Source organism: Ornithorhynchus anatinus, chromosome 7 (genome assembly GCF_004115215.2).
Source record: "Ornithorhynchus anatinus isolate Pmale09 chromosome 7, mOrnAna1.pri.v4, whole genome shotgun sequence".
Taxonomy (NCBI): domain Eukaryota; kingdom Metazoa; phylum Chordata; class Mammalia; order Monotremata; family Ornithorhynchidae; genus Ornithorhynchus; species Ornithorhynchus anatinus.
The window spans coordinates 39140161-39167874 of NC_041734.1; the positions used below are offsets into that span (position 1 = coordinate 39140161).

At 42.5% G+C, this 27714-nt stretch overlaps 1 protein-coding gene across 2 annotated transcripts in view; it reads right to left on the minus strand.

Annotated features, from left to right (window-relative positions):
* COL6A2 (collagen type VI alpha 2 chain) overlaps positions 1-27168 on the minus strand; it is a 50494-nt gene extending 23326 nt beyond the window's left edge. For both annotated transcript variants that reach the window (XM_001514168.6, XM_007660992.4), the window contains exons 1-17: positions 26936-27168; positions 18475-18636; positions 16001-16587; positions 14859-14879; positions 13381-13446; positions 11140-11193; positions 10985-11029; positions 10400-10426; positions 10166-10192; positions 9984-10028; positions 8581-8634; positions 6733-6795; positions 5924-5986; positions 4646-4735; positions 3936-3998; positions 2898-2960; positions 341-403 (exon numbers count right to left, since the gene is read on the minus strand). In XM_001514168.6, coding sequence (XP_001514218.2) covers positions 341-403; positions 2898-2960; positions 3936-3998; positions 4646-4735; positions 5924-5986; positions 6733-6795; positions 8581-8634; positions 9984-10028; positions 10166-10192; positions 10400-10426; positions 10985-11029; positions 11140-11193; positions 13381-13446; positions 14859-14879; positions 16001-16587; positions 18475-18625 — 1482 coding nt within the window. In that variant the 5' untranslated portion in view covers positions 18626-18636; positions 26936-27168. The remainder of the gene's footprint in view (positions 1-340; positions 404-2897; positions 2961-3935; positions 3999-4645; positions 4736-5923; positions 5987-6732; positions 6796-8580; positions 8635-9983; positions 10029-10165; positions 10193-10399; positions 10427-10984; positions 11030-11139; positions 11194-13380; positions 13447-14858; positions 14880-16000; positions 16588-18474; positions 18637-26935) is intronic.
* Between the last annotated feature and the right edge of the window lie 546 nt (positions 27169-27714).

A 27714-nucleotide genomic window follows, 5' to 3' on the forward strand; every position in this document is an offset into this window, starting at 1 on the left:
AATATCACTGCCCCAGCTCCTTACAGAGATTCTGCTGTCTCTGACTATGGCATGAGGGTCTCTAGGAGCCAGCCATTCCCTACATCAGGGCCCAATTGGGCTCACTCTGCAGCTAAGACAACCCACTCCTGCTAAAGACTTGCATGATTTTTGTTTTGATGGTTGGAGATCCTGATGGTCTAACTCTTTCCCCAAATGTGTCCCCATCCCTTACTACAAATGCAACTCAACAGAAGATGAGGTAATGACTAGCTAAGGTAAGGACTAAAGTCATTCATTTGAGAGTAGTATCCTGGGTTGAACCTGTCTGCAGTCCAGTGAAATCTAACGAGTTACTCACTTCTTTGCCAGGCTCTCCAGGCAGACCCGGGGATCCTCTGGGCCCAGGCAGACCTCTGTCTCCCTGGAGATAAAGGAAAAATAACATTTATCCATTTAAGAGTCACCTATTAGCGCTGCCTGATATTACTCAGACCACTACACTTCAGAGAACAGGAATCAATCTCCCAGGGAGCTCCCTGGGGACCGTATTATGGTTAATATAGTGGTTAAGAGAGAATGTCCCAGGCAATATCCTGACCTGAGGGTACAGAGTTTTCTTTTTGTAGTCCCTCAATATCTGAATTCATTCCAAATACTGATTTTGTTGGAAGTTTCAGGATGAATTTTCAATTTCATGTGGGGACCCTACTCCAGAGTAACTGAGCAGAAGTCAAAGAATTATTCTCTGCAGAAAACCTGGATGTAGAGAATAAGAATCAATCAATCATATTTATGGAGCACTTGCTGTATACAGAGCATTGTACTAAGTGTTTGGGAAGGTACATTGTAACAGAGTTGGCAGACAGGTTCCCTGCCCATAGTGAGCTTATAATAAGAAATACTTGGTTGCTCTGGGAGAAAGGTACATAATAATATTGAGGATAGTTATGTTATTTAGGTACTTACTATGTGCCAAGGATTGTACTAAGAGCTGGGGTAGATATAAGATAATCAGGTCCCACATGAGACTCATAGTCTGAGTAGGCAGTAGAACAGGTATTAAATCTCCATTTTGGAGATGAGGGAAGTGAGGCACAGAGAAGTTAAGTGATTTTCCCAGGATCACACAGAAGAAAAGTGGTGGAGCTGGGATTAGAACCTAAGTGCTCTGACCTCCAGGTCCGTACTCTTTCCACTATGCCATGCTGCTTCTGTATGTATCAAGAGGTCAGAACTATGATATCCAAATGATGATGATGATGATGATGGTATTTGTTAAGCGCTTACTATGTGCCAAGTACTGTTCTAAGTGCCGGGTAGATACACGGTAATCAGGGTGTCCCATGTGGGGCTCACGGTCTCCATTCCCATTTTACAGATGAGGAAACTGAGGCACAGAGAAGTAAAATGGTTTGCCCAAAGTCACACAGCAGACAAGTGGCGGATCCAGGATTAGCACTCGTGACCCCCTGCCTCCCAAGCCCGGGCTCTTTCCACTAAGCCACGCTGCTGCCGCAGCACCACTCTAAGCATTTGGAAAAGTACACTACGCTTGATCTTAGCCAAAAGGCGGAGAAGCGAATTAGAAGAAGACACTAGAATTAGAAGTCACGTTTCCTAGTGGTCTAGTGGGTAGAGCCCAGGCCTGGGAGTCAGGCCTGACTCTCAAAATGAACAGGTAGAGCCTAAAGTGGACTCCCTCACCCCTTTGGTTGACGGGAAAAGCATTACCGCTTCAGGTCTGGACTTCGCCCTTTGTTCCCTTTCAAGGCCCTGAGAACTCGGATGAGCCAGACCAGTCAGTGAGGCTGATGCTCCGATGACAAGTGGAAACTCAGGGAGCAGTCAACTGATTCAGGAAACTGGCTCCAGTGGAGCCTGCAGAGCCAATCAATCAATCAATCAATCAATTTATTCAATTTTTACCGTGTGCAGAGCACTTTACTAAGTGCTTGGGAGAGTACAAGATAACTGCTCACAACAGGCTTACGGTCTAGAGGGGGAGACAGATATTAATATAAATAAATTAAAGATGAGTACATAAGAGCTAAGGGGCTGAGGGAGGGGTGAATAAAGGGAGTAAGTCAGGGTGACGCAGATGGGGGTGGGAGAAAAGGAAATGAGTGCTTAAGGGAGACAGATATTAATATAAATAAATTGAAGATACGTAAAGTGCTGAGGGGCTGGGGGGGGTGAATAAAGGGAGCAAGTCAGGGTGACGCAGAAGGGAGTGGGAGAAAAGAAATGAGGGCTTAGTTAGGGAAGGCCCCTTGGAAGAGATGCGCCTTCAATAAAGCTTTGAAGGTGGGGAGAGTAATTGTCTGTCAGATATGAAAAAGGAGGGCATTCCAGGACAAAGGCAGGATGTGAGCAAGAGTACTACAATGACCCTCAAGCTTGGAGAGAAGCTTCGTCCCCAGACCACTTAACAAGCCCCACTGGTCTCCAGTGTCATGAGTCAGAAAGGCAGAGCCTGGTGCTTCTGTCCCACTACTTCTGTCTCCAAGGAGAAGGACGGGCCTGCTGTGATCAGAAAGCTGTGGGAGATTCCCTGTCTACATGGACTCGGTGTTCCTCTCTGGAGACCCCACCTCCATGATCAGGGAAGCTCAGGCCACGGCCCCCCGTACTCTCCCCACTTCACTGGGCACTGCAGCTGGGGAATGTCACCTTCACCAGACTACTAGTAATAATGATTGTGATATTTGTTAAGTTCTTACTTTGTGCCAAGCACTTTGCTAAGCCCTGGGGAAGATAAAAGAAAATCAGATCAGACACAGTCCCTATCCCACATGGGGCTCCCAGTGTAAGTAAGAGGGAGAACAGGTATTTGGAAAAACAACCCTGGAAATCACACCTATTGCAAAAGAAAATTAAGGTTGACTTGGGATCAAAGGCTTTCGGGGCTTGCTTACCTTTGCTCCTTTGTTTCCAACTTCACCTGGTAGTCCTCTTGGCCCCTCTTGGCCGATGTCTCCCTGTTAGGAAATAAACAGCCCATCGACAAATTAGACGACTCAGTAAAGGACACTTGCTCCTGATCTCTTTCCCAGACTTGAGTTTATGGGGGTAAAAAGAAGCTGTCAGCCTAGACGTTAACGTTCTGTTGCCACGTGAGAGGAGCAGAGGAAGGGAATTAGCAGCTATGGGATTTCTAGGGCTTTGGAAAAAATGTAAGAAACGAACACCTAAAGAACCAGTGCCACGTCAGGGTCAGACAAGTGGCAACAGGAAGTCTTCCACCTAGAGATCCGTCCTCATGGATGAGAGCAATCCTTTTACTCTCTCTGACCTTTCTTCTACGTTAGTTGTTAATATGGGCAATAACCCAAGAGCAACCTTCCCCTCTCCCTCCAGCCTGGCATAATCAAACTCCCTCCCCTTTCTTCTGATCAGTTCCATTTCCTGCTTACTTCTGGCAAAAGGCCCTAGGTGACCTGTGCCAGAGGGTGGGAACAGCAGGAGATATTATATTTTGGTGGGGCAAATGCCAGTTGACAGTATTGTGTCTGTGATGTTTTTTAATGATTTGTGTTAAACGTTTACTAGGTACCAAGCACTGTATTGAGCACTGGGGTAGATACCAGCTAATCAGGTCGGACTCAGTCCATGTCCCACATGGGTCTCACAGTCTTAATTCTCATTTTACATATGAGGTAACTGAGACATAGAGAAGTTAAACGACTCGCCCAAGGACACACAGCGGACATGCGGAGGAGCTGGGGTTGGAATCCATGTCCTCTGACTTCCAGGCTCGTTTTCTATCCACTAGGTCATGCTATTTCCCTGTTTTTTCTAAGCTCAAGTGGAGACTTAGGTACAGGAAGTATTTCCCTCTATGTAGTAGAAGTGGGGATTAAGTGGCTTTAGCAAATACAGCATGAATGGGCAATGTCAGAGTTGCCCTATTACTTCTCTTTCTGCTCACTGAAATGTTGCCCAGGTTAACTCACCTTTTCTCCTTTGGCTCCATCACTGCCTGGGCTACCTTTGACTCCAGTATCCCCTCGACGGCCCTAGATAAAGAAACAAAATAGGATTGATGAGCCAAGTGTCCTTTTCAGTCACTCGTCAGGAGGTGGCATAACTTCAGCTCAAGTAAAGTAGGAGCCTGGCTGGGAAAACTCCATGTTGTAGCCCTAACCAGCTAACTTTTCTTTAGTCCCAAAGACCTGCATAATGGACAGAAAAATTCTTTGACTTCCAATGTGCTCCTACTACATCTGAGAAAGGTAAAGAGAGTCTGAATACTAAGTAGAAGATGGCATTTTTTTCAATGCCTTGTTTCACTTTTTCCCACAAAAGTAATATCATACAAAACCACCTCCTTCTGAGTAGCTCAGAATGGTTTGACGACGTTAACATGTGAATGAATTCTCACCACACTCTCTCTGAAGTGAGAATTTGCCCTTTATAACTTTTTGGCTAAGGAAATTGAAGCACCCATGGGAAGACTCGTCCAAGATCAGGTAGTGAGAGAGAAATTGAGCCAAGGACAGGGATGCTGTTTTCCTCACTCCCAGTGAAGTACTCTTTTTGTATTTACTGGGGGCAGAAAATGGGGAGGATGAAAGGATGGAGATGATGGATGAAAATATTATCAATATTGCTTAGTACCATACTCATCTTCCCAGAGGTCTCAAGAAAGTGGTCATGAATTTACCGGTTCTCCTTTAGGTCCAACGGGCCCAGGGCCTCCTTTGGCTCCTTTGAGGCCAGGACTTCCCGGAGCTCCACTATTGCCTTTGTATCCCTGTGAAGGGGAGAGAAAATAAAATCAGACCCAGCCTGACAGAGAGCAGTCCAAGATGTGCTTAAGGCATTGAAGCTTGTCAGCTCAACACCTACAGATGCTCTGGTGCTGAGTTACCTCCAATGAGATAGTAGAACCCCAAATCAGAGGCAGGAAGCCCTGTTTGCCCAGACTAGGACATTGATTAATGACCCCACCTTTCCTGTGGGGAACATTCCCTATCTCAATTGGCACAGCAGGTGTTCCAATAAATCAGAGGAATTCACAGCTTTCGTGGGCAATGATCCTGGGTTGTTGCCATGCATTATTTTTTAATCCCTTTTCTTAATTTATCGTTGTGTGATATTCCTCTCATTTAATTTTAAACATTGTTTCAAGAATATGTTTTCACAGAAAATAAACACATTTCTTTAACTAGACAGAAACCTGCATTCCCACAAAAAAAAAAGGAATTTGAAAGGAATGTTTATTTCGTTAATAGTTTTACCAAACAAACCACACACAAGAAAAGTAGCTTCAACCTTGGGTTTTTCCAAATAGTTCTGCAAGCTAAAACTGTTCAACTTTTATTCTCTAACTTGATTAGTGGTTTTTGGTTTTTTAACAAATATAAATGTTAACTGAAGCAGCTACCGTTACCAGCTCCCTGTTGTTCCCTTCTCCCAAACAACAGAGAGCAGCTTCAGTTAAAAATGTGTATCTATTCTGGTGTAAAATGGGATATAAGATCATGGCCATTGTGGGTCTTCCCCATTGAATCATAAGTTAATTAAGGGCAGGAATCATGTGTGCTTCCTCTTTTTTGTATACAGTGTCCAGCATACTTGGATGCTCAATGAATAGATGAGGAAGAGTGCTGAATGTGCACTTCCGCTGGTTACTGGTTATGTCAGTTAATCAATTAATCATTGTCATGCTCATTGGGTTAATTCTCCAGACTGAGCATTGAAGCCCTGCCAGTGAGTTTAGTAAAGGTTGTTTGTGCCATGTCAGTTCAGATGGCATATGGATCAATCAGTGGTATTTCTTGAATTTTTACTGTGTGCAGAGCACTGAACTAAGCACACGGGAGAGTACAGTACAACAGAGTTGGTAGACAGGTTCCCTGCCCACGTGGAGTTTACAGTCTAGAGCGAAGCTAGTTTTTACTTTGGCTGCATTCAAAAAGAAATCCAGGAAAGTCCTTACCCTGTTTCCTTTTTCTCCTACTTCTCCTGGGGGTCCTCTACGTCCCGCACGGCCCGGATCTCCCTGAAAGAGATTTAAAGAGTATTGATCTCTTTTAATCCTTCAGGAAGTTGTTTTTAACCAACTTACTCTCAGCTCAGTGAGGCGGCTGCTTGAAACTGTCTAGAAATGATAGTCACAGGTAAGTGTTGCATGAGCTTAATCAGAGAGTATTTTCACTTGAGGAGACTGGTTCTAATTTTCTGCCATAATCAATATAGATGATCTATGGAGCTACATATTTAAGATAATTCAGAAGCATCCCAGCTTAAGCCTTTCATTATGACCTTTTAGATTTCCTCATGTAGCTCTTGCTATCATGATTTCTTTCATCTGGGGAATAATAATAATAATGATAATAATGATGGTATTTGTTAAGTGCTTACTATGTGCCGAGCACTGTTCAAAGCGCCGGGGTAGACACAAGGTTGTCAGGGTATCCCATGTGGGGGTCACAGTCTTAATCCCCATTATACAGTTGAGGTAACTAAGGACCAGAGAAGTTAAGTGACCTGCCCAAAGTCACACAGCTGACAAGTGGCAGAGGCAGGATTGGAACTCATGACCTCTGACTCCCAAGCCCATGCTCTTTCTGCTAAGCCATACTGGAATGAATTCAATGGCTAATTGGTGCACAGGGTAGGACCTTGGGACAAGGCTTTCATTTCTTGTTGCACTGTATGAGAATGCAAAGAGAACGTGAGGGATGCGAAAGTCCATAGGGTGGGGGAAGAATCCAGAATCTGTTTATTTAAGTTGGCATCACATACCTTAATACCTGGGTCTCCTGGTTCTCCTGGACTTCCTGCATTTCCTGGATAGCCATCAGGGCCCTATGGAGAAGAGGAACAAAAAGACATCAAATCCACAGCTTTAATCTGACGATTAGTGTAAATAACCTTACCTACTGGTTTTCATTATAGTGAGCAACACGATCAAACTCACAGTTCCCTTTCATTTTCTTTACAATCAAGTTCTGTGCTAGCAGGAGAGCAAGTTCTTCCTGGTGGGATTACCATACATCCTGCTTTGGCCAGAGAAGTCCTGAATGTCATTAACAGTCCCAACTGGTTGGGGAGGATGTCTCCAACTGTTTAAGAACTGTAGGGGTTTCACGCTGTAGGCAGAGTCAGTTCTTCAAAGTCAATTCTAATCCCGGCTCTGCCACTTGTCTCCTGTGTGACTTTGGGTATGTCACTCAACTTCTCTGCGCCTCAGTTACCTCATGGGGGTTAAGACTGAGCCCCATGTGGGACAGGGACTATGTCTGATCTGCTTAGCTTGCATCCACCCCAGGGCTTATTACAATGTCTAGCACATATAAGTGCTGAACAAATACCATAAAAAACCAAAAATCAACCAAAAAGGTAGTCTCCCTTAGGATCCTCCTGGGCTCTGAATTGGGGGTGGAGGGATTCTCTCAATATGGGGGAGTAACCAGAGGTTTAACCACCCGCCCCCCGAATTGAAGGAGTCTTCACCTTTAACTCCTCAGGGTAGTCTTTTATAATTTTGGCCCTTATTCAGCCCGAGAAGGTAGCTGAAAGCTCCACCTCTCAGCCAAATTGATAATGTACTTTGATGATTGGCATGTCCTCTTCACATCTTTCATGACATCTATCTATCCTATTGGGTGCTTCCTTTGTAAGCCCTCCCCTCCCCCTTGGAATCCATGCTTCCTTGTCTTGAATTTCTGAAAAATCAATTATTTCCTCCCTGTAAAAAAGGGCCATACAGTTCACTCATCCAATGAAACCTTCTTTATGTGCTTCCCGATTTTGGAAATCATTTTTCCTGTTGCCTGTTTACTAAGCACCAAATAGAATGTCAGTAACTTTAAAACACGAAAAACTGATAAATAATAATAAAACCTTGGATTGCTTCACTGCCTTTCTTCCTATGAACTTTAGAGTTTTTTCACATAATATCTCTCTTTTTCTCCCCAGCATACTCTGATGTAGAGAGGGGCAGTACGATTATTCCCATTTTATAAATGGGAAAATTAAGGTATAGAGAGATAGGTAACTTGCTCAATGGTCATGCTGAAGCTAGACCCAGGATTCCCAAATCTTCACCTAGAACATTTCCACACTACCAGCTTCCTCATTTAGTCTCCAATTTGGAAGAAACCATCTATATAAGGAATACTACAATTAGCAAAGAACAAAGAAATGGATTTCAATGGAATAATTTCCTTTTTCAGAATTGTCCAGTGCTTATGGTATAGAAAGAGTTCACAAAAATGGAAGCACACAGAAACCTGAAGGAGGAAGCTTTATTTCCTATAGACATGGTATCATAAAACAAATTTTATTATTTTTAGGGTTCCAAATACATAGCACAGTAAGAGTAATAAGTTAATTTGTCAGTCAGTCATATCTATTGAGTCCTTACTGTGCTCAAAGCACTGAACTACACTTGATATGAGCATAATGAATCATACTCTCATGAAACGTGCATTGTGTGGAAATTACATTTTAGAACTGAGATGAAATGACGGCTGGTGGGTCCATTCACTTCCCTCAAAACCATAAATTAAATTACTATCCCTTTTCAAGGGATTGAACTGCTATCTATAGTGACTTAGCACTAGGCCGCAGAATCAAAAACAGGGTTACCTTATCACCAGGGTCTCCCTTACATCCAGGAGGTCCAATGCGTCCCAATTTGCCCTAGAGAAGTAGCATAAGAAATGAGAGCCGAGTTAGAGAGATTATTATTCTGAAGGCAGTCTTCTCACAGCTAGCCGGCCATGCGAACCTCTAACAACAGACCACAGGGCCATTTAAATAATAATTCTGGATGCACATTTTGATTTTAGGATGAATGGTGAATTCACAGAATCAGACGCCTTGTGTAATTAGATTCTTTTAAAAAAAATTATTATAGATATTCTATGTGAATGCCTGTGTCTGACTAAGGAAGCCCTCCTGAGTATATATTGTGGTACGTTTTCATAGCCCCCGAGTTCCTCATTAGAGCATTAGAAATGGACTCTTTATGGTTAATGCAAATAGTTTATGTAAGTATGATGCTCCTGCCTGCAGAAACACTTTCATGCATACAGAAGCACCTGATGTGCTTTTATATTGAGGATCTGTGTAAAACTCCCTTCTGGAGGTGTTAAAGATGACAATGAGATCAGAGCTGGGTTCTATGGCAGATTGGCACATTTTGTTGTTGTACTGGACCCTCCCAAGCGCTTCGTACAGTGCATTGCACACAGTAAGCGCTCACTAAATACAACTGAATGAATTTTGCGCTACAAGTCATTAGGTAAAATCCTTCAAAGTGACCCATAAAGGAGTGATTTATAGCACCTCCCGCTCTGACATCCACATACTTCGAACTATGAAGACGTCAGATTTTCCGACTCTGGGGAGCATCAGGGAAGGGGGACGTGAGACCCCAGAGCTGACCTCTATGTCTGGGGTTGGGGGGGGACACCCCAGTTTGGGCCTCCACAGCCAGAGCTTTCCTGGCCAGGTCCAGAGAACTAATGCTGCCATGGCAGCCACCACTGCCATACCCGGGACAGAAGGAGGGATAGAAGCCAGGACACACATGGGACTCCACGAGTCAGATTGCATCATACAATTGGCAAGGGGAGAAGACGCCACGTTGGATCATAATTCAACTCCTCTGCCTCGGGATTGATGCCCCGAGAAATTTGTAAACCAACCAAAGACCTCTTATGTAAATAGAGCACCCCGCTGAGGACCCCAGAGCTGAATTTTACAGCATGAAAACAAATGAGGAGGTTTATAGGAAGTTTCTTTCTAGCATTAAGAAAAAAAAAATTCTAAGTAACAGCGGCTTTCAACTCTGTGAGGGGACCTAGTAGAGGTGGCCTTGAGGAGCTTTTTGTTTCCACTAAGAATAAATAGCTTCTTCCAAGCTCAGATTTCCTAGGTAAATTTGTAGATGCATTTTATTGAAAAATATCCCTCCAAACATAATAATGGGGAAAGTGATTTTTATAAGAAGGTCAGTTATTCAGTGAAACTCGAATGCCTTTTACCTTTTGGCCATCGGTTCCATTTCTGCCAGCCAGTCCATAAGCACCCTGTAACCGAAAGGAGAAGAAAAGTTACTCAGTTGGGATAAGATTCTATACATGGAATTGTAAAGTGGAAAAAAATCAGTGTGTAGATTAAGGCCCAGGTGAATAAGAAGCCCAGACAAATCCATTTGTCAGCTTACCTTTCTCCCGTCTCCACCGAACTCACCCTGTACAAAGAGAAAAGGGACATAGTTAGGAGTCTTTTTCACTTACTAATGTTAAATATTTCATGGGGACAAGGCTCCAAAGCCTCACAGATGGTTAGATTTTTAATGACTAGGCTCCCCTTTGGAATAAGGGATTTGGAGAAGGTGCCCCAAGGGTAAATATGGTCTCATTCCTAGTTGTTAGAAAGAAAACCAGGAATCACTTACCTTTTCTCCTTTCAAACCAGGAACACCCTGAGAAGGAATTAAAGAAAAATGTTACACCACGGAATATTACCCTGAGGGAGATCAAGGGGATGAGGAAGGGGAAGATCAAGGGGATGAGGAAGGGGAAGATCAAGATGGCAGGGGAAACATATCCAGAAGCATGTAGTGGGGAGAGAAAAAAATAGTAAAGTATAAATAAAAATGTCATGTAATAGGATTTTCAAATTAACAGTCTAGTGACTGACAATCACAAGCTTTAAATGGAGGGCAGGTAGGTAACTTAAAGTAACTACTTTTCTTCATCAATTTCCAAAAAAACCATGTTATCCTGAGTGTTTAATTTCCACTGTAATTGAAGCTAACATATTTTGGATATGTCAGTTTGAGGCCCAGGCACATCAGTGGTCATGAATCTCAGATCTGCTAACTCTCAATATTTGGCTAGAGGCACTGGTACTTCCACAGTTACTTGGATAGAGAAGTTCTTTACCAAAGGTGTCAGTCAGAATAGCAGCCAACACCCCAGATCAAAAATATCCTTAGGGATTAACATTTTCTTAGTGGATGGAAGTCTGCAGTACTTACTTTTGGACCTGGGAATCCAATTGGACCTTCAATACCTGGGTCTCCCTGAAAGAGAAACAATGGACAATATTTAGGAAGTCAACAGATTCCAGATACTAGAGACGATAACATTAGTTTGGCAAACGGGTATTAAAAACTGGAGTTCAGTGACTCACCTGTCGTCCTTTCTGTCCAGGTTCACCTGGGTCACCCATGTTACCCTTTGCACCCTAAAATAAAAGAAAATGGAAAAAACAATGACTTATTTTTGGAAGATACGATAACAGAAGTGCAAGACCTGTTTTTAGAATTTTTCTATGAATCAGAAACTATTTAGGAAATCAGCAGAGGGAAAGTTTTGTGGTTTCTGGGTGGGGCCAGTCAGTTCAGAAATAAACCTACACTTGAAGGATAAGATATGTGTTCTGAAAGCTCTCTCTCCATGAGAACTAATCCAGGCCACAATTTGTTTGATTGTGGAAGATCAGCATATAAAAGAAAAGAGCATAAATGCATCTCAAATCAGTTGATAACTTTCATATTATCACATTTACCCTCACAGCACGTTACCTTTTATTTTGTTCCAGCCTCCTTTTCCAAAGTCCCCTTTCCCTAGTTTTTCCACTATAAGCTCGTTGTGGGCAGGGAATATGACTCTTTATTGTTACTCTCTGTACTCTCTCCCAAGTGCTTAGAATGGTGCTGTGCACACAGTAAGCGCTCAATAAATACAAATGGAAGAATGAATGAATGAACGAACCTTGAAGGACAGTTTTACATAAGGTACTCACAACTGCAAGCTGGACACAGTTTACTCTAGGAAGCCATTTAGTGCCATATATTAAAAATACATGGATTGGTTTAGAGCCTTTTTTCTGGTATTTTCCAAGCTGCCTGCGTTTTTTTTTATTTGTTAAGTGCTTACTATGTGCCAGGCACTGTACACATCTGAAATCGCTGCATGGATAAAGCTACTTGGTTTAGAGAAAAATCTCACTTGAATTTTAACACTTTAAAAAGGTCATGTCCATAACACTTGCTACTTTTTGTTAGCTGCATTCCTCGAGGAATTGAACTGAATCTACTATCTGACTTGACTTTCTATTTAATCAATCAGTGGTATTTCTTGAGCACTTACTATGTACAGAACACTGTACTAAGAGCTTGGGAGAGTACACCTTCGTTTGTCAATCTCTGCTTTCTTGCACTGTCCAGCTTCATTTCCCTCCAGTTCTAGGCCCTCTCTCCTAATTTCCTCTCCTTCTCTTAGGGCTCTCATTCTTTTTCCTCCCATGCTCACTCCTCTCTAGTCCACTTTCTAATAATAACAATAATTATAGTATGTGTTAAGCGCTTAATATGGGCCAAGCACTGTTCTAAGCATTGGGGTAGGTACAAACTAATCAGGTTGCCTCAAGTGGGGCTCACAGTCTTAATCCCCATTTTACAGATGAGGTAACTGAGGCACAGTGAAGTTAAGCGGCTTGCCCAAGGAAACACAGCAGACAAGTGGCAGAGCCAGGATTAGAACCCACATCCTCTGACTCCTGAGCCCTTGCTCTTTCCACTAAGCCACGGTGCTTCTCCCTTCTCTCTATCTCTGCTTCTCTTCTGTCTTCTCTCTACCTCAGTCTACTTTCTCTTTCCTTTTGGCTTCCTTCTTGTCTATCTTTGGGTGTTTAGCAACTGCCCACGAATGGGCAAGGCATTCAGGGACAGACATCAAAAGAGATTATTACATGTGATAATTGTCTGATAATTTCCATTCTTTATATCATATTTTTTATTTAACTGAGAGGCTTTTTCTTTCCTTCTATTATTTCCCAACAGTGTAACAAACATGGAATATTGATGGGTCTGATTCCTCAGGAGCCAGATTTTTTATTTATTTGTATTTATTTCATTAGACTTCTTATCAGGAAAAGACAGTGCTCCAAATTTACAGCATTTTGGAATATATATCATATACTGCAACTGCACTTCACACCCTAAATTCTCAATCAATACCATTAATTGACTGGTAGATGAAAGAACACCATTAATCTACTGATATTAACGTATTTGTGTAGCTCTATCCAGTAATGGATGGAAGCTTGGTTCATCCGTTTTTAAAACATCATATGAAAAAAATAGCCATTATAAAAGTTTTAATTTTGGTTTCTGCCAGGGACACAGAGCAAAAACTCTAAAGAAAGACCATGGGGGTCCCAAAAGAGGGGTCTGAATTTAGTCCCAATCAATTAATCAATGGAATTTATTGAATGCCCACTCTGGGCAGAGGACTACGCTATAAGCACCTGAGAAAGCACCACACAACAGAGTTGATAGATGCAGTTTCTGTCCACGAGGAGAATACAGTATACATTTCCGCGAGAGATGATGACAGTTTCAGCTCTGGTGACCCTAATTCATCTTACCTTCTGTCCTCTGTAGCCCTTCGGTCCAGGGGGTCCTGGGATTTCCAGACAGCTCAGCTTGTAACACTGAAACGGACCAAATTAACATGGAGTCAGCTCTGGGGGGAAGCACTAAATGATTACAGCAAATGACAGAACATAATCCAGACTCCTCAAGAAGCTACTCCTACAGAAAACAGTCGGTGATTTTTTTTAATGGTATTTGTTAAGTGATTACTATGTATCAGGAACCGTACTGATTACTGGGGTAGATGCAAGATAATCAGGTTGGACACAGTCCATGTCCCTTATGGGGATCACAATCTTAATCCCCATTTTTACAGATGAGGTAACTAAGGTGTAGATAAATTGAGTGACTTGCCCAAGATCACACAGCAGACAGGTGGAGTGGGATTAGAACCCAGGCCCTTCTGACTCCCGGGCCCGTGCTTTATCCACTAAACCCTGTTGGTGACGCAGTATTAAGCATTTTTTAGCAAATTCTTTAGCTAAAGAGCACTTGGAACCTTATGTGAAAGTATTGTATAATGTTTTATTGTTGAGCTAAGGTCACACTTTTATAGCTATTTTTCTCTGGGATGTTAACTAGAGTCCGATTCTCTGGTTCACAAGAAATGACTATTTGTCTGCTGATGAAGTCAAAGCAGCGGTTAATGTGGACATGTGCTTGTCAGGAGTAAAGCCCTTCAGGAACTGACTTTGATAGTGCTGGCGTGTTTACACTGAGTTAGCCACTGAACTAGCCCGGAAGATTTTGAAATGTCATTTCATTAACTGAAATTGAAATAAAAATCTACAGTTCACATTTGACAACATCTAACCCTTGTACCACATTGTACAAGTTGGTTGCCCTCTTAACTGCACTTAATCTGTGTGGCATTTGAAGTCATTACAAATTTTAAATGCCAAATGACAGAATCAATTAAGTCCTGGCCCCTTTTTCATTTACCAGTTAAGCTCTGGGTAAAAGCATTTGAGGGGGGAAAAGTGGTTGAGAAGGAAGTATTCCGGACCTTTGTGAAAATTCTAAAATATTCCTAAATCCCATGCCAACTCTAGGGCACAGATAATTGAGGATATAAACATATGCACTCTCCAACTGCACATCTTAGGAGAATTCTATGTCACAATTCAGAGAATTGCTGCACAATAATTCAAGGTAGAAAAATCTTCCACACTGAATCCCATTGTTTCTTCACTTCTGGTGGCACTCACTTTCTTTCCTTCCCCCAGGGCTTGTGCTTTACCTATCTCTTGAATTTATAATGTGTATCTTGCAGGGTAAAATCTGTATCTCGTTGAGTTTTGTATAGCCCTGAAGCACTGTAGTGTCAACAGATGTTGAACAATAATTAAAGAGAGCCTAAAGGCATATGGAAACTGCAAGGAGCAGCTGGGACATGTAGATAACCAAGGTAAAACTGTATTTGTTTCACAGTAAGTTGCCGTCAAAGGGCACATAGAAAAGAATAACTCACCTCTCCGTATGCTTCATGTTTCTGTGGGAAAAGACATTAAAAGAGTACAATAGGTTAGATAAAAATAACGAGTTTTCATACAGCAATTTATCACATTTTGGCTAAAGGGTCATCTTAAGACTATGCATTACCCACCATCTTGGAGTTACAAATTGCTGCTCTCCTGATCAGCTAGGAAGTTACTCCTTTCTGAATGGCCCAGATTTCCTGGATAGCATCTGATTTCTATGCGTGCGGCATTGGCTTTCTGAAGCATCCGGTAGGAACCTCAGTGGGTTTGGACAAGGATCATTCCTATTTTCAAGTACAACATGGAACGTAGCAGGATATCTTACAGAGGAGAACCCACTTGAGGAAAGTGGGAAATGTCTTTAAAAAGAATTTTCCGTGTGACTGTTTTCCTTCCTTCCTTTTCTGCCTTTGTCAGGTCATAGCACTGTCATCCTCATCCTCAGAGCTCTTCTAGTTTCCCACTAGCTTTGGGCAACAAATGTCCAGTCCCTACCCGTATAATGAATAGAAATGAGGAAACTCAATTCTTTTTAATCTTGTGCATTCAAAGTAGGGAGGGTGGTGAGAGGGAATGGAAGGATTGCCAAGAGAGTATTTTGATGAAAGGAGCAGAAGCCCATTTTGGGGAACTTCATTCTACTGTTCTCAAGGAAAAGCTGGTAGGAGGAAAAAAAACCCCAAAAAACAGCAACACAAAAACTTCTCTAAGCCTGCTTAGCATCTTCTCTGTTTCCGGAGCATTTTGGTTGAGGCAAAATATTTCCCCTGAAGATGCCCTCACCAAAACCTAAAACTCCCACATCCCCTAATCTAACTGGTGGACAAAAACAAAATAGCTAAGGGTCCCATGAAACAGAGTTTTCCCATTTGGGGGCAGTTTTGACGATATAGGTGATCAACCCCCTGCCCAGAACATTCCTGCAGTGAAGTATTCACTGACTTCTAATACCGACAAAACTTTTATTCCAGCTTTCCTAGGTCTCTTGTTTTCAATCAATCAATCGATCGTACTTTTTGAGGACTTACTGTGTGCAGAACACTGTATTAAGTTCTTCAAGAAAGAGACACTGTCCCTCAGTGGATGAGTGAGCTAGGATCAGGTAACCACAGAGAGAAGAGCGGTTCCTTACCATGACCTGAATGATTTTGTTAATGGTGTCGTAGTCAATGCCGCGTTTCAGGGTGGTGTAGTTGTTGCGGTAAAGCTCATAAGGGAGGTTGGCGATCTCCCGGAGGCCGGACTCGTATAGGTTTTCGTTGACGGCCACGGAGAAGAGTTTGATCCCCGCATCTCGGGCCCGCTCGGCTTGTAGCTTCATCCCTCCGCAGGGACTGCCAGTGACGTGGCCGTCGGTGATGACCACGGCGAAGTTGACTCCGGCCACCTGGCTCTGCGTCACCTGCTCGGTCATGTTGGCGATAGCGCAATCTGTGAATGTGCCCCGGCCAAAATATTTGACGCCCGAGAGCTTGTTCCTGAAGGCCTCTTTGTTGCTGGGCAGTGGACTGAAGATCTCTACGAGGTCGGAGAAGTGCAGCCCTCCGTAATGCCAGCTGATGGCCACTTGGTTCTGGTAGAACTCGTTCTCCAGCTGGCTGGTAAACTGAATCACAAAGTCCTTGATGTGATCCACCAGACTTTCGATGGGAGGCTGCATGGCGACGCTTTCGGACGTGTCGATGACGAAGTACACGTTGATGGGGCAGTCTGTCTTTTCTGCATGGGAACGGAGAACAGTGAGCCTTGAGGTTTTGGAATTTAGGGAAGAGTCTACGAGGTTACAGAAGCCGGGCAAATGGTTTTTAAAGAGATTCACAGTTGAAAACAGGCTATTTGCACTGCTCTTCTACTTCACAATCAATCCACCAATCTGTGGCAATTATTGAGCGCTTGCTTGTGCCGAGCACTGAACAAAATGCTTAGGTGAATAGAATACGACAGAGATGGTATGTACTTTCTTTCCTTGTCCCCAAACAAACTTACAGTCTAGAAGGGGAGAACAGTGCTATCTTTTCCATCTTCCAGACATTTTCTCTCCTTTAGTTCTAATTATTATTTCTATTCAAGAGAACATTAGTGCCATTGTTCTTGTCTGTCCGTCTCCCCCGATTAGACCGTAAGCCCGTCAAACGGCAGGGACTGTCTCTATCTGTTGCCGACTTGTTCATCCCAAGCGCTTAGTACAGTGCTCTGCACATAGTAAGCGCTCAATAAATAAATACTATTGAATGAACATAGCATCTGTGTGCAATACACAGACTCGATTTTCCCTTCAAACACAAACTTCCATGAAATGCAATCTCAGAAGAAACAGAAAGGAGAGACAGAGTCTAGGAAATGTTTAGACTAGTGGCCTGATTTTCATTACGCTTGCTCTTGCTGCTTTTTTGGGCATGGGCCAGTTCTTTTTTCATCTATCAAAAATGAAGGCTAATCCATAATTTCATAAGCTCTCTATTGCAGGGTTGGGAGTTTGTTATTGTGATTTTTATTTTGATTTAAAGGGCAGGCAAATAGGCGAATCAGCATTTTCAGAACCAGCATGACCCTAGAAAATGTCCCTTTGGGATAAAGACAGGCAACAATCATTGTAAACCGTTGCCAGCTCATCATTTTATGCCAATTCAGCCAGTCATTTTTAGTTTATTAAACACTCCCTGGATATTTGAATCCATGAGTGTTACTTCTTCTCACTCCTCAAGGAAACACAAGTGAGATAATCAGATTGGATTTTTCTATTTGCTTTTGGATTGTTGTTATTGCACAAGCTCTTTTCATACCCTCCATTTATTTACGCCCAGATAATTAGAAATACTCTTCAGAGTTTACTCAAGATGAGATATTCAAGACTACTGTGAAATCGTCATTATAAGGAGCATTTTAAATGGTTCATTTTAATAGTCTGTTCAAGTCACTCTTCCCAGGGTAAAATTTCTTCTCAAAGTTAAGGCCATTTTCCACAGGGAAGAGGAGGGTAAAGATCAGGTGACTGAAGTTCACGAGGAAAAATGTTTAAATCAGCCTTTGCGGAGCTTCCTCTCAAACTCCATCTCTTCAATTAGGTCAGGTCTTGCCCTACTGTTCTCCCTCCTGGCAGGTTCTCATATCAGTACGTTTATACCATTAAAGCTCCTCATCCTTCAGCATTGGATGGGGAACAATCGGCCCTGCTAGTGGAAGCCGTTTAGTACATTTTCCATCACCAGGTGATTTTTTTTTTTTTTTTGCTGCCTCTCGAGTCTTACGAATAAGCTCTGAGGCTACAGATTCCTAGAAGGCACAGGAAATGCCTGTTGTTTGCTCTGCACAACATTGAGCATATGATTTGAAATTTCAGTCTCCTTCAAAACCAAATTCCCGAACCTTCCCTTTGCAATTTCAATGATAGCATTTTAATACCCAAAACACCACAATATTAATAACTAGGTGAGTTGAATTACATCCGCAGACCTGGAAGTTTGCTCAACTGAAAGAGAGAGAGAGATTGGTCGTCGTGCAAGGGGAGAAGAAGGGGAGAAAGCTGAAGCAAAAGCAGAGGATAAAGAATGATGGGCAGGGAAATCCTAATTTGGAGAATGTAGTTCCGCCTTATTAACATATTACCTGGACAGTTGCGTCTTTCGGAAATCCTGGAGTCGGTAAGTTCTAACCCAATATTGTTCACATATTGAGGATACTGCTGGGCATGGAGGGGTGCCAGGAGCCCCCAGAGCAGAAGACCGAGGTGGAGCATCTCGGCAACTCCACGTCCCATTTAATTTCCTTCTGGAAAAATAAAAGAAAACAGATCATATCACTCGGCTCATTGACATCTGGGGCTTCCATTTGGATACCACATGCTCTCATGTGTCTCTTTGGGTCTGTTGGCCATTTCATCCTCTCTAGCTGGCTCGACAGAGGGCAGGACAGGGAGGCTGAAGGGGGGAGACACATTTCAGATCAGTCATTTTTACTACTTGTGAACACTCATAAATGTTAGTAGATGAGGACGTTGAAGCAGCGTGGCCTGATGGATAGAGCCCGGGTATGGAAGTCAGAAAGACCTGGGTTCTAATCCCGGCTCTGCGACTTGTCCGCTGTGTGACCTTGGGGACTCACTTCACTTCTCTGTGCCTCAGTTACTTCATCTGTAAAATGAGGATTAAAACTGTAAGCCCCATGTGGGACAGGGATTGCGTCCAAACTGATTAACTTGTATCTTCCCCAGCGCTTAGTACAGTGCCTGTCATATAGTAAGCACTTAACAAATACCATAAAAAATAAGTTGGGGATTATTCGTTGCTAAATTTTCCTCTAGCAAAAGAAGATAATTGAATATCTGTATTTGATACCCTGCAAACAGTTCCTCCTGGGCAACTTATAAAAGGACATCTTTCACCTGAAGTTCCTTAGACTCTTGGTAAAAATTGTCTGAGAGAAATGAGTGACACTTCTATTTTACAGAAGAAGAAAGACAATCAAGCAATCAATGGAATTTAGACAATAGAATTGGGAGACATGATCTCTGCCCTCGAGGAGCTCACGATCCAGTCGAGTAACTCTCTTCAATTCATATTTTGAGATAAAACTAGTGGAAGATTCAGAATTTAATACTTGAAATTCTGTTCGTTTTTTTCATGGTATTTGTTAAGCACTTACTATGTAGCGACCACTGTTCTAAGTGCTGGGATCGATACAAGTTAATCAGGTCAGGGATGATCCCTGTCCCACATGGAGCGCACAACTCTAGGTACTGAATTCCCATTTTACAGTTGGCAAAACCGAGTCAAAGACAAGTTGGGTGACTTGGCCAAGGTCACCCATTATACAAGTGGCAGAGGGGGATTAGAACCTAGGTCCTCTGGCTCCTAATAATGTTGGTATTTGTTAAGCACTTACTATGTGCAGAGCACTGTTCTAAGCGCTGGGGGAGATACAGGGAATCAGGTTGCCCCATGTGAGGCTCACAGTCTTCATCCCCATTTTTACAGATGAGGTAACTGAGGCCCAGAGAAGTGAAGTGACTTGCCCACAGTCACACAGATGACAAGTGGTAGAGCCAGGATTTGAACCCATGACTTCTGACTGCCAAGCCCAGGCTCTTTCCACTGAGCCACGCCCTTATGCCCTTTCCATTAAGCCACAGTGCTGCTCCTTGACAGAAGACCCTTGGAAAATAAATAGATTAGCAGATCAACTACAGAACTTCTTTTCAAGCTAGGCTGGGCCGGACAAGAGACTCTAGAAAATCGGTTGCCATATACGGGCTCTTGACCCAAACCCTCTTCAGAAAGGAACTGCTCTAAAATATTGTGTCAGGTGATACTTCAAAATGAGTAGACAAGTGTCTTCTGTTGACTTCCCGGTAGATCAGAGACCGGGCTTGCTAGGTAGCATCCTTGAAGGCAGTTTCAGATGAGACACCTGAGGTTACTAAAATACCCTCTGCAACTCTGGAATGGGACATAGACTGGCTGAATTTACCACGTTAAAGAAACATGCATTCTCGCTGCGTGGCTCAGTGGAAAGAGCCGGGCTTGGGAGTCAGAGGTCACGGGTTCTAATCCCGGCTCCACTGCTTGTCAGCTGGGTGACTTTGGCCAATCACTTAACGTCTCTGTGTCTCAGTTACCTCATCTGTAAAATGGGAATTAAGACTGTGAGCCTCACGTGGGACAACCTGATCACCTCGTATCCCCCCGCCAGTGCTTAGAACAGTGCTTTGCACATAGTAAGCACTTAACAAATATCATTATTATTATTGGAGAAGCAGCGTGGCTCAGTGGAAAGAGCCCGGGTTTAGGAGTCAGAGGTCATGGGTTCTAATCCCGACTCTGCCACTTGTCAGCTGTGTGACTGTGGGCAAGTCACTTCACTTCTCTGGGTCTCGGTTCCCTCATCTGTAAAATGGGGATTTACCGTGAGCCTCACGTGGGACAACCTGATTACCCTGTATCTATCCCAGCGCTTAGAACAGTGCTCTGCACATAGTAAGTGCTTAACAAATACCAACATTATTATTATTATTATATAGGGGTTAATCAGTCAATCAATCAATAGTATTTATTGATGAGTTCTTACTCTTTGCTAAGCTCTTGGGGGAGGACAATAGAGATAGTAGACATAGCAGAAATGCGCCCTGACCTCAAGGAGTTTATAATACAGTGGGGAAACAGACACTAAAATTAAATTACAGATAGGGAGAAAGTGCTAAGAGGGGAAAGGAGTGGGAATCCAACCAAGTGCCTAGAGGTTACAGAAATGCTGAAATGGCAGTAGGGGAAATGAGAAATTAATCAGGGAAGGCTTTCTGGAAGCGATGCGATTAAAGAAGGGCGGTGAAGAAGGGGAGAGAAGTCATTGGCCGTGTGTGAAGCTGGAGGGACTTCCAGGTAGACGGGAGGGTGTTCAAGAGAGAAGAAAATGAGGCAGAGTGAGTAGGTTGGCTCGAGAGAAGGAATTAGGTAAGTTTAGGAATAGGTGAGGGATGATAACTAGTGGGGAGAGGGATGATTTGATATCTTAAAGCCGATGGCCAGGAGTTTGTGCTTGATGGGAGAGGAATGGGTGACCATTGGAGATTTTTTAAGGAATGGGGCAAATTAGTCAAAATGATATTTTAGAGAAACAATGTGGGCAGCAGAGGGAAATGCAGACTGGGAAAGAGAGAGACTGGAGACAGGGTGGTCTGTGAGGAGGCTGATTGTTGAAGTCAGGGATCATGTTTACTAACTTTATTGTATTGTACTCTCTCAAGCACTTAGTACAGTGCTTGGCACAATGTAAGCGCTCAACAAATACAATTCATTGATTGATAATAATAATAATAATTATAATGTTGGTGTTTGTTAAGCACTTACTATGTGCAGAGCACTGTTCTAAGCGCTGGGGGAGATACAGGGTCATCAGGTTGTCCCAAGTGGGGCTCAGAGTCTTAATCCCCATTTTACAGAGGAGGTAACTGAGGCTCAGAGAAGTTAAGTGACTTACTCACAGTCACAAAGCTGACAAGTGGCGGAGCTGGGATTCAAGCTCATGACCTCTGACACCCAAGCCCGGGCTCTTTCCACTGAGCCATGCTGCTTCTCTACTGCAATTTAAAGGTCAATTTCCCTCCTTCACCTACTCTTCCCCTACGGTTTAACTCTGAAAATGCAGAGGTTTCTTTGAGACTTTAAAATGCCAGTTGCCAACCATGTCATCCCAGCAATCCTGAATACCTTTTAGGTGAGATTCTGGTAGGAGGCATGATTTACAAGACGCTAAAATTTGCTCTTTAAGATTTGGGTTGTTTTCTCAGTTTTTGCCTTGCGATTAAAATTATTTTAACATTGGCCTTTAAGTAACCCTTCGGACGTATCACTGACCTCCTCGCCTGAAGTACAGGCTTCTGCTTCTTTTCCCTCCTCTGTTACCTTTGCACTTGGATCAGTACCCTTTAAGCACTTGATAATCACCCCACACTCAGTCCCACAGCACTTATGTTCTTATCCATAATTTATTTTAATTTCTCTCTCCCCATCTAGACTGTAAACTCCTGGTGGGCAGGGGAACAGGTCTACCAACTCTGTTGTATTCTGTCAGGCGCTTAATATAGTCTCTAAACATGGTAAGTGCTCAATAAATACTATTGATCTTTTGAGAAGCAGCATAGCCTAGTGGAAAGCGCTAGGCCGAGAGTCAGAGGACTTGGGTTCTATTCCTGGCTCTGTCATTTGCCTACTATGTGAACTTGGTCAAGTCATTCTCTGTGCCTCAGTTTCCTCACCTGTAAAATGAGGATTCACTACTTGTTCTCCTGCCAACATACTTTAGTACAGTGCTTCGTACGGTGTTGGGAACATAGCACTTAGCAAGTGCCACGGTTATTATTAGTATGATTATTGATCGGAAGCAACGGGAAGGAGTAGCTGGAGAAGGAGTGATTAGACTGTAAGCCCGTCAAAGCGCAGGGACTGTCTCTATCTGTTACTGATTTGTACATCCCAAGCGCTTAGTACAGTGCTCTGCACATAGTAAGTGCTCAATAAATACTATTGAATGAAGGAGTGAGTAGTTAGGATCTGCAAGCCTTGAGCTATTACAACAGATCTGCATTTTCATTCCTACTCTTTTTTCCATTTCCTAACTCACCTCCTCATTACTGTTTCACTCATATTCTTCAATGCAGCCTCTAGTTCTCTCTCCCTTTGCAATTTACTCTCATGTCTCCTGAAACTCTTAATTCCCTCTAAAGAGTAAAAATGAAAATGCTCTCCAAGCCTGTAAAATACTTGGAATGGAAATCCCCCTCTCCCACTCCCTGTTTCAGAAAAAAATGTTTGCTTCGTGTATGTCTGGTTTACACTGGCATAATAATTCTAATCTACTTCAGGATAGGGATTAGATCTTTAAGTCTAATTATGTTTGACATGTAATAAATGAGATACACATTCACTCAATCAAAGCACATTTGAGGTTTGATTTACTGGTCCTCAGACCTAGAATTCTGGGCTCATATTCCACAATTTAATAAAATTAAGTTTAATAGGAGGACCTTTGGTCCCCAGTGACATCACTATGGGTTTGAAAAAAGATTCTGATTCTTTACAAATCATGTTCATTTTGCCATAAATTTGAAAAGAAGTCAAGGCTAGAGAAAGTAGGGATCAGATGATGGGAGGAACGGTCCATTTAACTGCTGTAAACAGAGTATATAGTGCCCTCCACTGTCTCATCCATGTAAAAATAACTCTTTCTTGATGATCTAGCCAGAATAGATTAAAGCTTGACTCACCTCTTCTAGATTCATATGGATTACGCTATTCAGAAATTTCCTTTAAATGTCAATGGATTGCTCACATGGCTTTATGGTACAAACAGTTAACTTTAGGACTGTGATATGATTTATTGTTGGATTGGTGGAATTCAAAATGGAGGCCACAGACCCTTCCTTTAGCACCCCCCGTCCTGTTGCTGATAAGTGGTTCAGAGTATAATTTAAATGCTTCTTTCATTTACCTGAGGCTCTAAAGGCTCTTTCTAGGCCTTATTTCATTTTAGTATTCTTTTTATTTTGATGATGATGATGATGTTGGTATTTGTTAAGCGCTTACTAGGTGCCGAGCACTGTTCTAAGCGCTGGGGGAGGGTAATCAGGTTGTCCCACTTTTCATCCCTATTTTACAGATGAGGGAACTGAGGCACAGAGAAGTTAAAAGTGACTTGCCCACAGTCACACAGCTGACAAGTGGCAGAGCCGGGAGTCGAACTCATGACCTCTGACTCCGAAGCCCAGGCTCTTTCCACTGAGCCACGCTGCTTCTCATTTTGGAAGAGGAGAAGCCAAACCCTCAAGGTGCTTACAGTGAGTCATCTTTGGAATCTGAGTTACCTTCCCTTCTCTAAATTGCATCTCCTCCCCAGATTGTGGGAGATTGATCCAAAATAGAAAGCTTACATTTTAGGCATATGAACTAGAAAGCTTACATTTTAGGTATATGACTAGGCAAGCCATGGAGCACCATTCTTTTCCCACCAATAGTTCTGGACTGTAGGGGACTTTAGGTGTGGATTAGCAGGTACATTAATTTAGATTTGACATTAATGTCCCCTCCAGGAAAGATGGGGGGAATAGCCTTTATATTTGAGAGGGACTCGGTCTTCTTTTAACCCAAGGCTGGTGCGACTTCTATGTCAGTGGGGATGGGAATGTTTGATGTTCCTCCCAATGTAATCAGTAATCATCTTCTAATTCCATTCTCTTCGATCCTTTTTCTCAACCTCTTTCTAACCAACTGCTCAAGTGAGAACTAATAATGCTTCCAAATGATCATTTTACCAGAGAGTCCATCACTTTAGTTGATTTATTTTCATAGTTCTCTCAGTTTTGCTTTGAATTTCAGCACAATAATCTGGTTTTCCCACCAGCTTTTCCTAATAGTTGAATAAACCCAGTAAAACAGGTGGCTAATTCAACTAAGATGAAATGATAAGTACCTTATGTGTTTCTGTTTCACACCTATGAGGCCTCTTTGTACCCGCCACATGAAAGTCTCTCTAATCTTCACCTCATATGTCCAAAGTTACTTTAATTCCATTTTGTGCAGCTCCATCTCCTGTACATCAATTTTCCTTCTTCTCAAGACTGAGATATTCTCTTGCCCACTGAGGCAACAAAATACTTTACCGACAGTATTCTGGCCCTCCCGTTTAGCTTTATCTATAAACTATTGAACCGCCCACATCTGGATATCTCATACTATTGCAAGCTTCTCGAGGACAGAGACCGTGACCTTCTCTTTTTGCGTATTTTCAAAGTACCTAATACAGTAGCTGCTCAAAAGACTACTGATGATGATGATTTAAGTTCATTATGTTTAGTGATGTATGGCAAATTGGAGCATGTGCCATAGATACGTGAATTCCCCTAGAGTCTTATAATTCCCCTTTTCACAATTAAAGATTGTTTCACTGTAGGTCAGAGTAAAATATTTGTAGATGGATCAAAAACATTTTATTTTAGCCAAAATGAAATACTAAGCCTGGCTCAGAATTCTGAACTGACATTTTAAAGTTAAAAGATCACTTACTCATAGGCACAGACTCAGAAGAACACTTTTCCTTTTGCAGCCAAGTGAGTCATTTGTATTTTAGCTTCTTTTTGAAAACACATTAGGAAGGACCTCTTCCAGATACATTTCAGCAAAACACTGCACATAAACCAGTTACACTAAATAACTTGTTTGGAGCCTACAGCCATGAGCAGTCTCCAGAAGCAGCCCAGCCACTGAAACTCCAGGAGTAGAAAGGACTTCCACTGTTACATGACATGGAGGTTACACTCGCCACCAACCCCTGTGACTCAACACTCGGGTTTAGCTTTCTGCCTTTAGCCAGAGACCAACGTGCAGGAGTGGGGCTCAAATCTAACATCTTTTTCTAGGCTAACCTGCAGTGAGAAAGGTAACACTGAGTCAATGGCAAATCAAATAGGTCAAACCATTTCACCGCTGGGGGGGTAGAATCTTGAGACCCTGTGTTTTTATGTAAATGAACAAGGATAAATTATGTAATATAAATGATTTATTGATGTAATGTCTGTCTCCCCCTCTAGACTGTAAGCTTGTTGTGGGCAGGGAATGTCCCTCATCTGTAAAAAGGGGATTAAGACTGTGAGTGTTATCTGGGACAGGGACTGGGTTGAAATCAATGCTCTTTTATCTACCTCAGCCCTTAGAACAGTGCCTGGCAAATAGTTAGTGCTCAACAAATACCAAAATCATTATTATTAATGTGTCTAGCAACTCTGTTTTACTCTCAGAACAGTGTTCTGCAGACCAGGGCTCAATAAATATGATTGATTAATTGATTGATATGCACTTTGAATAGAAAGGAGTGTCTGTCCCATCTTGGTCACCGTGCAGCAACAGAGGAAGAAGAAAACAGTCCATCTGTAAATTAATTTCAGCTTTGGCTGAATATGAAAACCACCAAGATACAAGCTGTGGAGATCATCGTGAAGGTGTATTACCACGATCTCCAAATTTTCAACAGAGGAGAGTCGTAACGCTCCCTTGAGCATTCTTTACTTCTCAGAAAATTATCCACATACTCCAAGTCCTCACAGCATAGTATTCATTCTAGTGGGAAAAAAAAGCTGCCCATACTCTTAACACAATGAAATAAACTGTTTTCAGAGACTGATTTCCCTTTTCATCAACACATTAGAGTCAAGCTAAGGTTATCTATTCGGTTTCTCCTTACAACTAGCTCAAAATCTTAACGTTAAAAAATTTTCCCTTGGAAAAGAGAGCAACAGCAATTACAATGCCCCAGCTTCCTGAAGACCTTGCCTTCTAAATTCCCCATATTCTGCAGCCCAGACACTCTAGACCCTGCTTTGTAGTAATAAGAAGCACTTGTGAAATGTGTCACTCACCAAAATCTACCTGTCTGTTAAGTCCCAAAGGATCGGTATTTTAACAAAAATCTACACGATAGCAGCATCGTCACCATTTCACTAACAAACCACCCAAAATTCTGACATGCAAGAAGCCTAAAACCTTCTGAAAAGTAAAATGCCATGAGCCAGAAGACAGCCTACCTGAAAAACTGGTCATCAACGGATCCTCAGAAAATACCTAGGAGAAGAAAAAAATAGCCTTCTTTAAAACTTTTGGATTTTAAGAGGGTTTCAGCATCTTCACAAGAAGAGTTCTGATTTGTTTTCCTCGGGGTTAGTAAGGTGGTTTTTTTTCAAATCACTTTTTGATTTTGAGAGAAGAAATCAGTAGGGAGTGGCAGAGGCTTTTGCAGCCGAGAGCCTCTGTTCTCTGGCAGAAAAGTAACTGCCTACTTTATAATTCTCCTCCTCCAAGTGTGTCACTAGCATGAAGTCGTAGACTGCCGTTCTTGAGGGATCCCACTGGGCGTCACTGTGGACCCACAGATGTTGGCTAGTAAGTGGGGCAGGAAACTAGGAATCCCCCAAATATTTTGAGGGTGGAGGTTGGGTGGCGGGAAAGGGAGAAAGGAAAAGGGAGGGACTGAAGGATGTGGGCTAGTGGGGAGAGGGGAGCGGAAGAGTCAGATATCTCCAAGGAAGAGGCCAAGAAAGGGTGGAGTGAAATCCTGATATTCCCGCAAAATTTTCTATAGCAGTTATAAAAAAAAAAAAGAGGAAAGGATTTTCCTTCGATAGGGGCCCCTTTTCTATTTGAACTGCATTTTTGTCGACTCTTTGCCATTAATGTTAACTCTGTGTTTTCGTCATTTTTCCTCCATTGCTTCAACTCGCCTCAAGTAGTTGGGATGAAACAGCCAGTTACAAGGAAAACTGCAAATATAAACTTGGACGGTCGCCTACATTTTTACTACCCAATG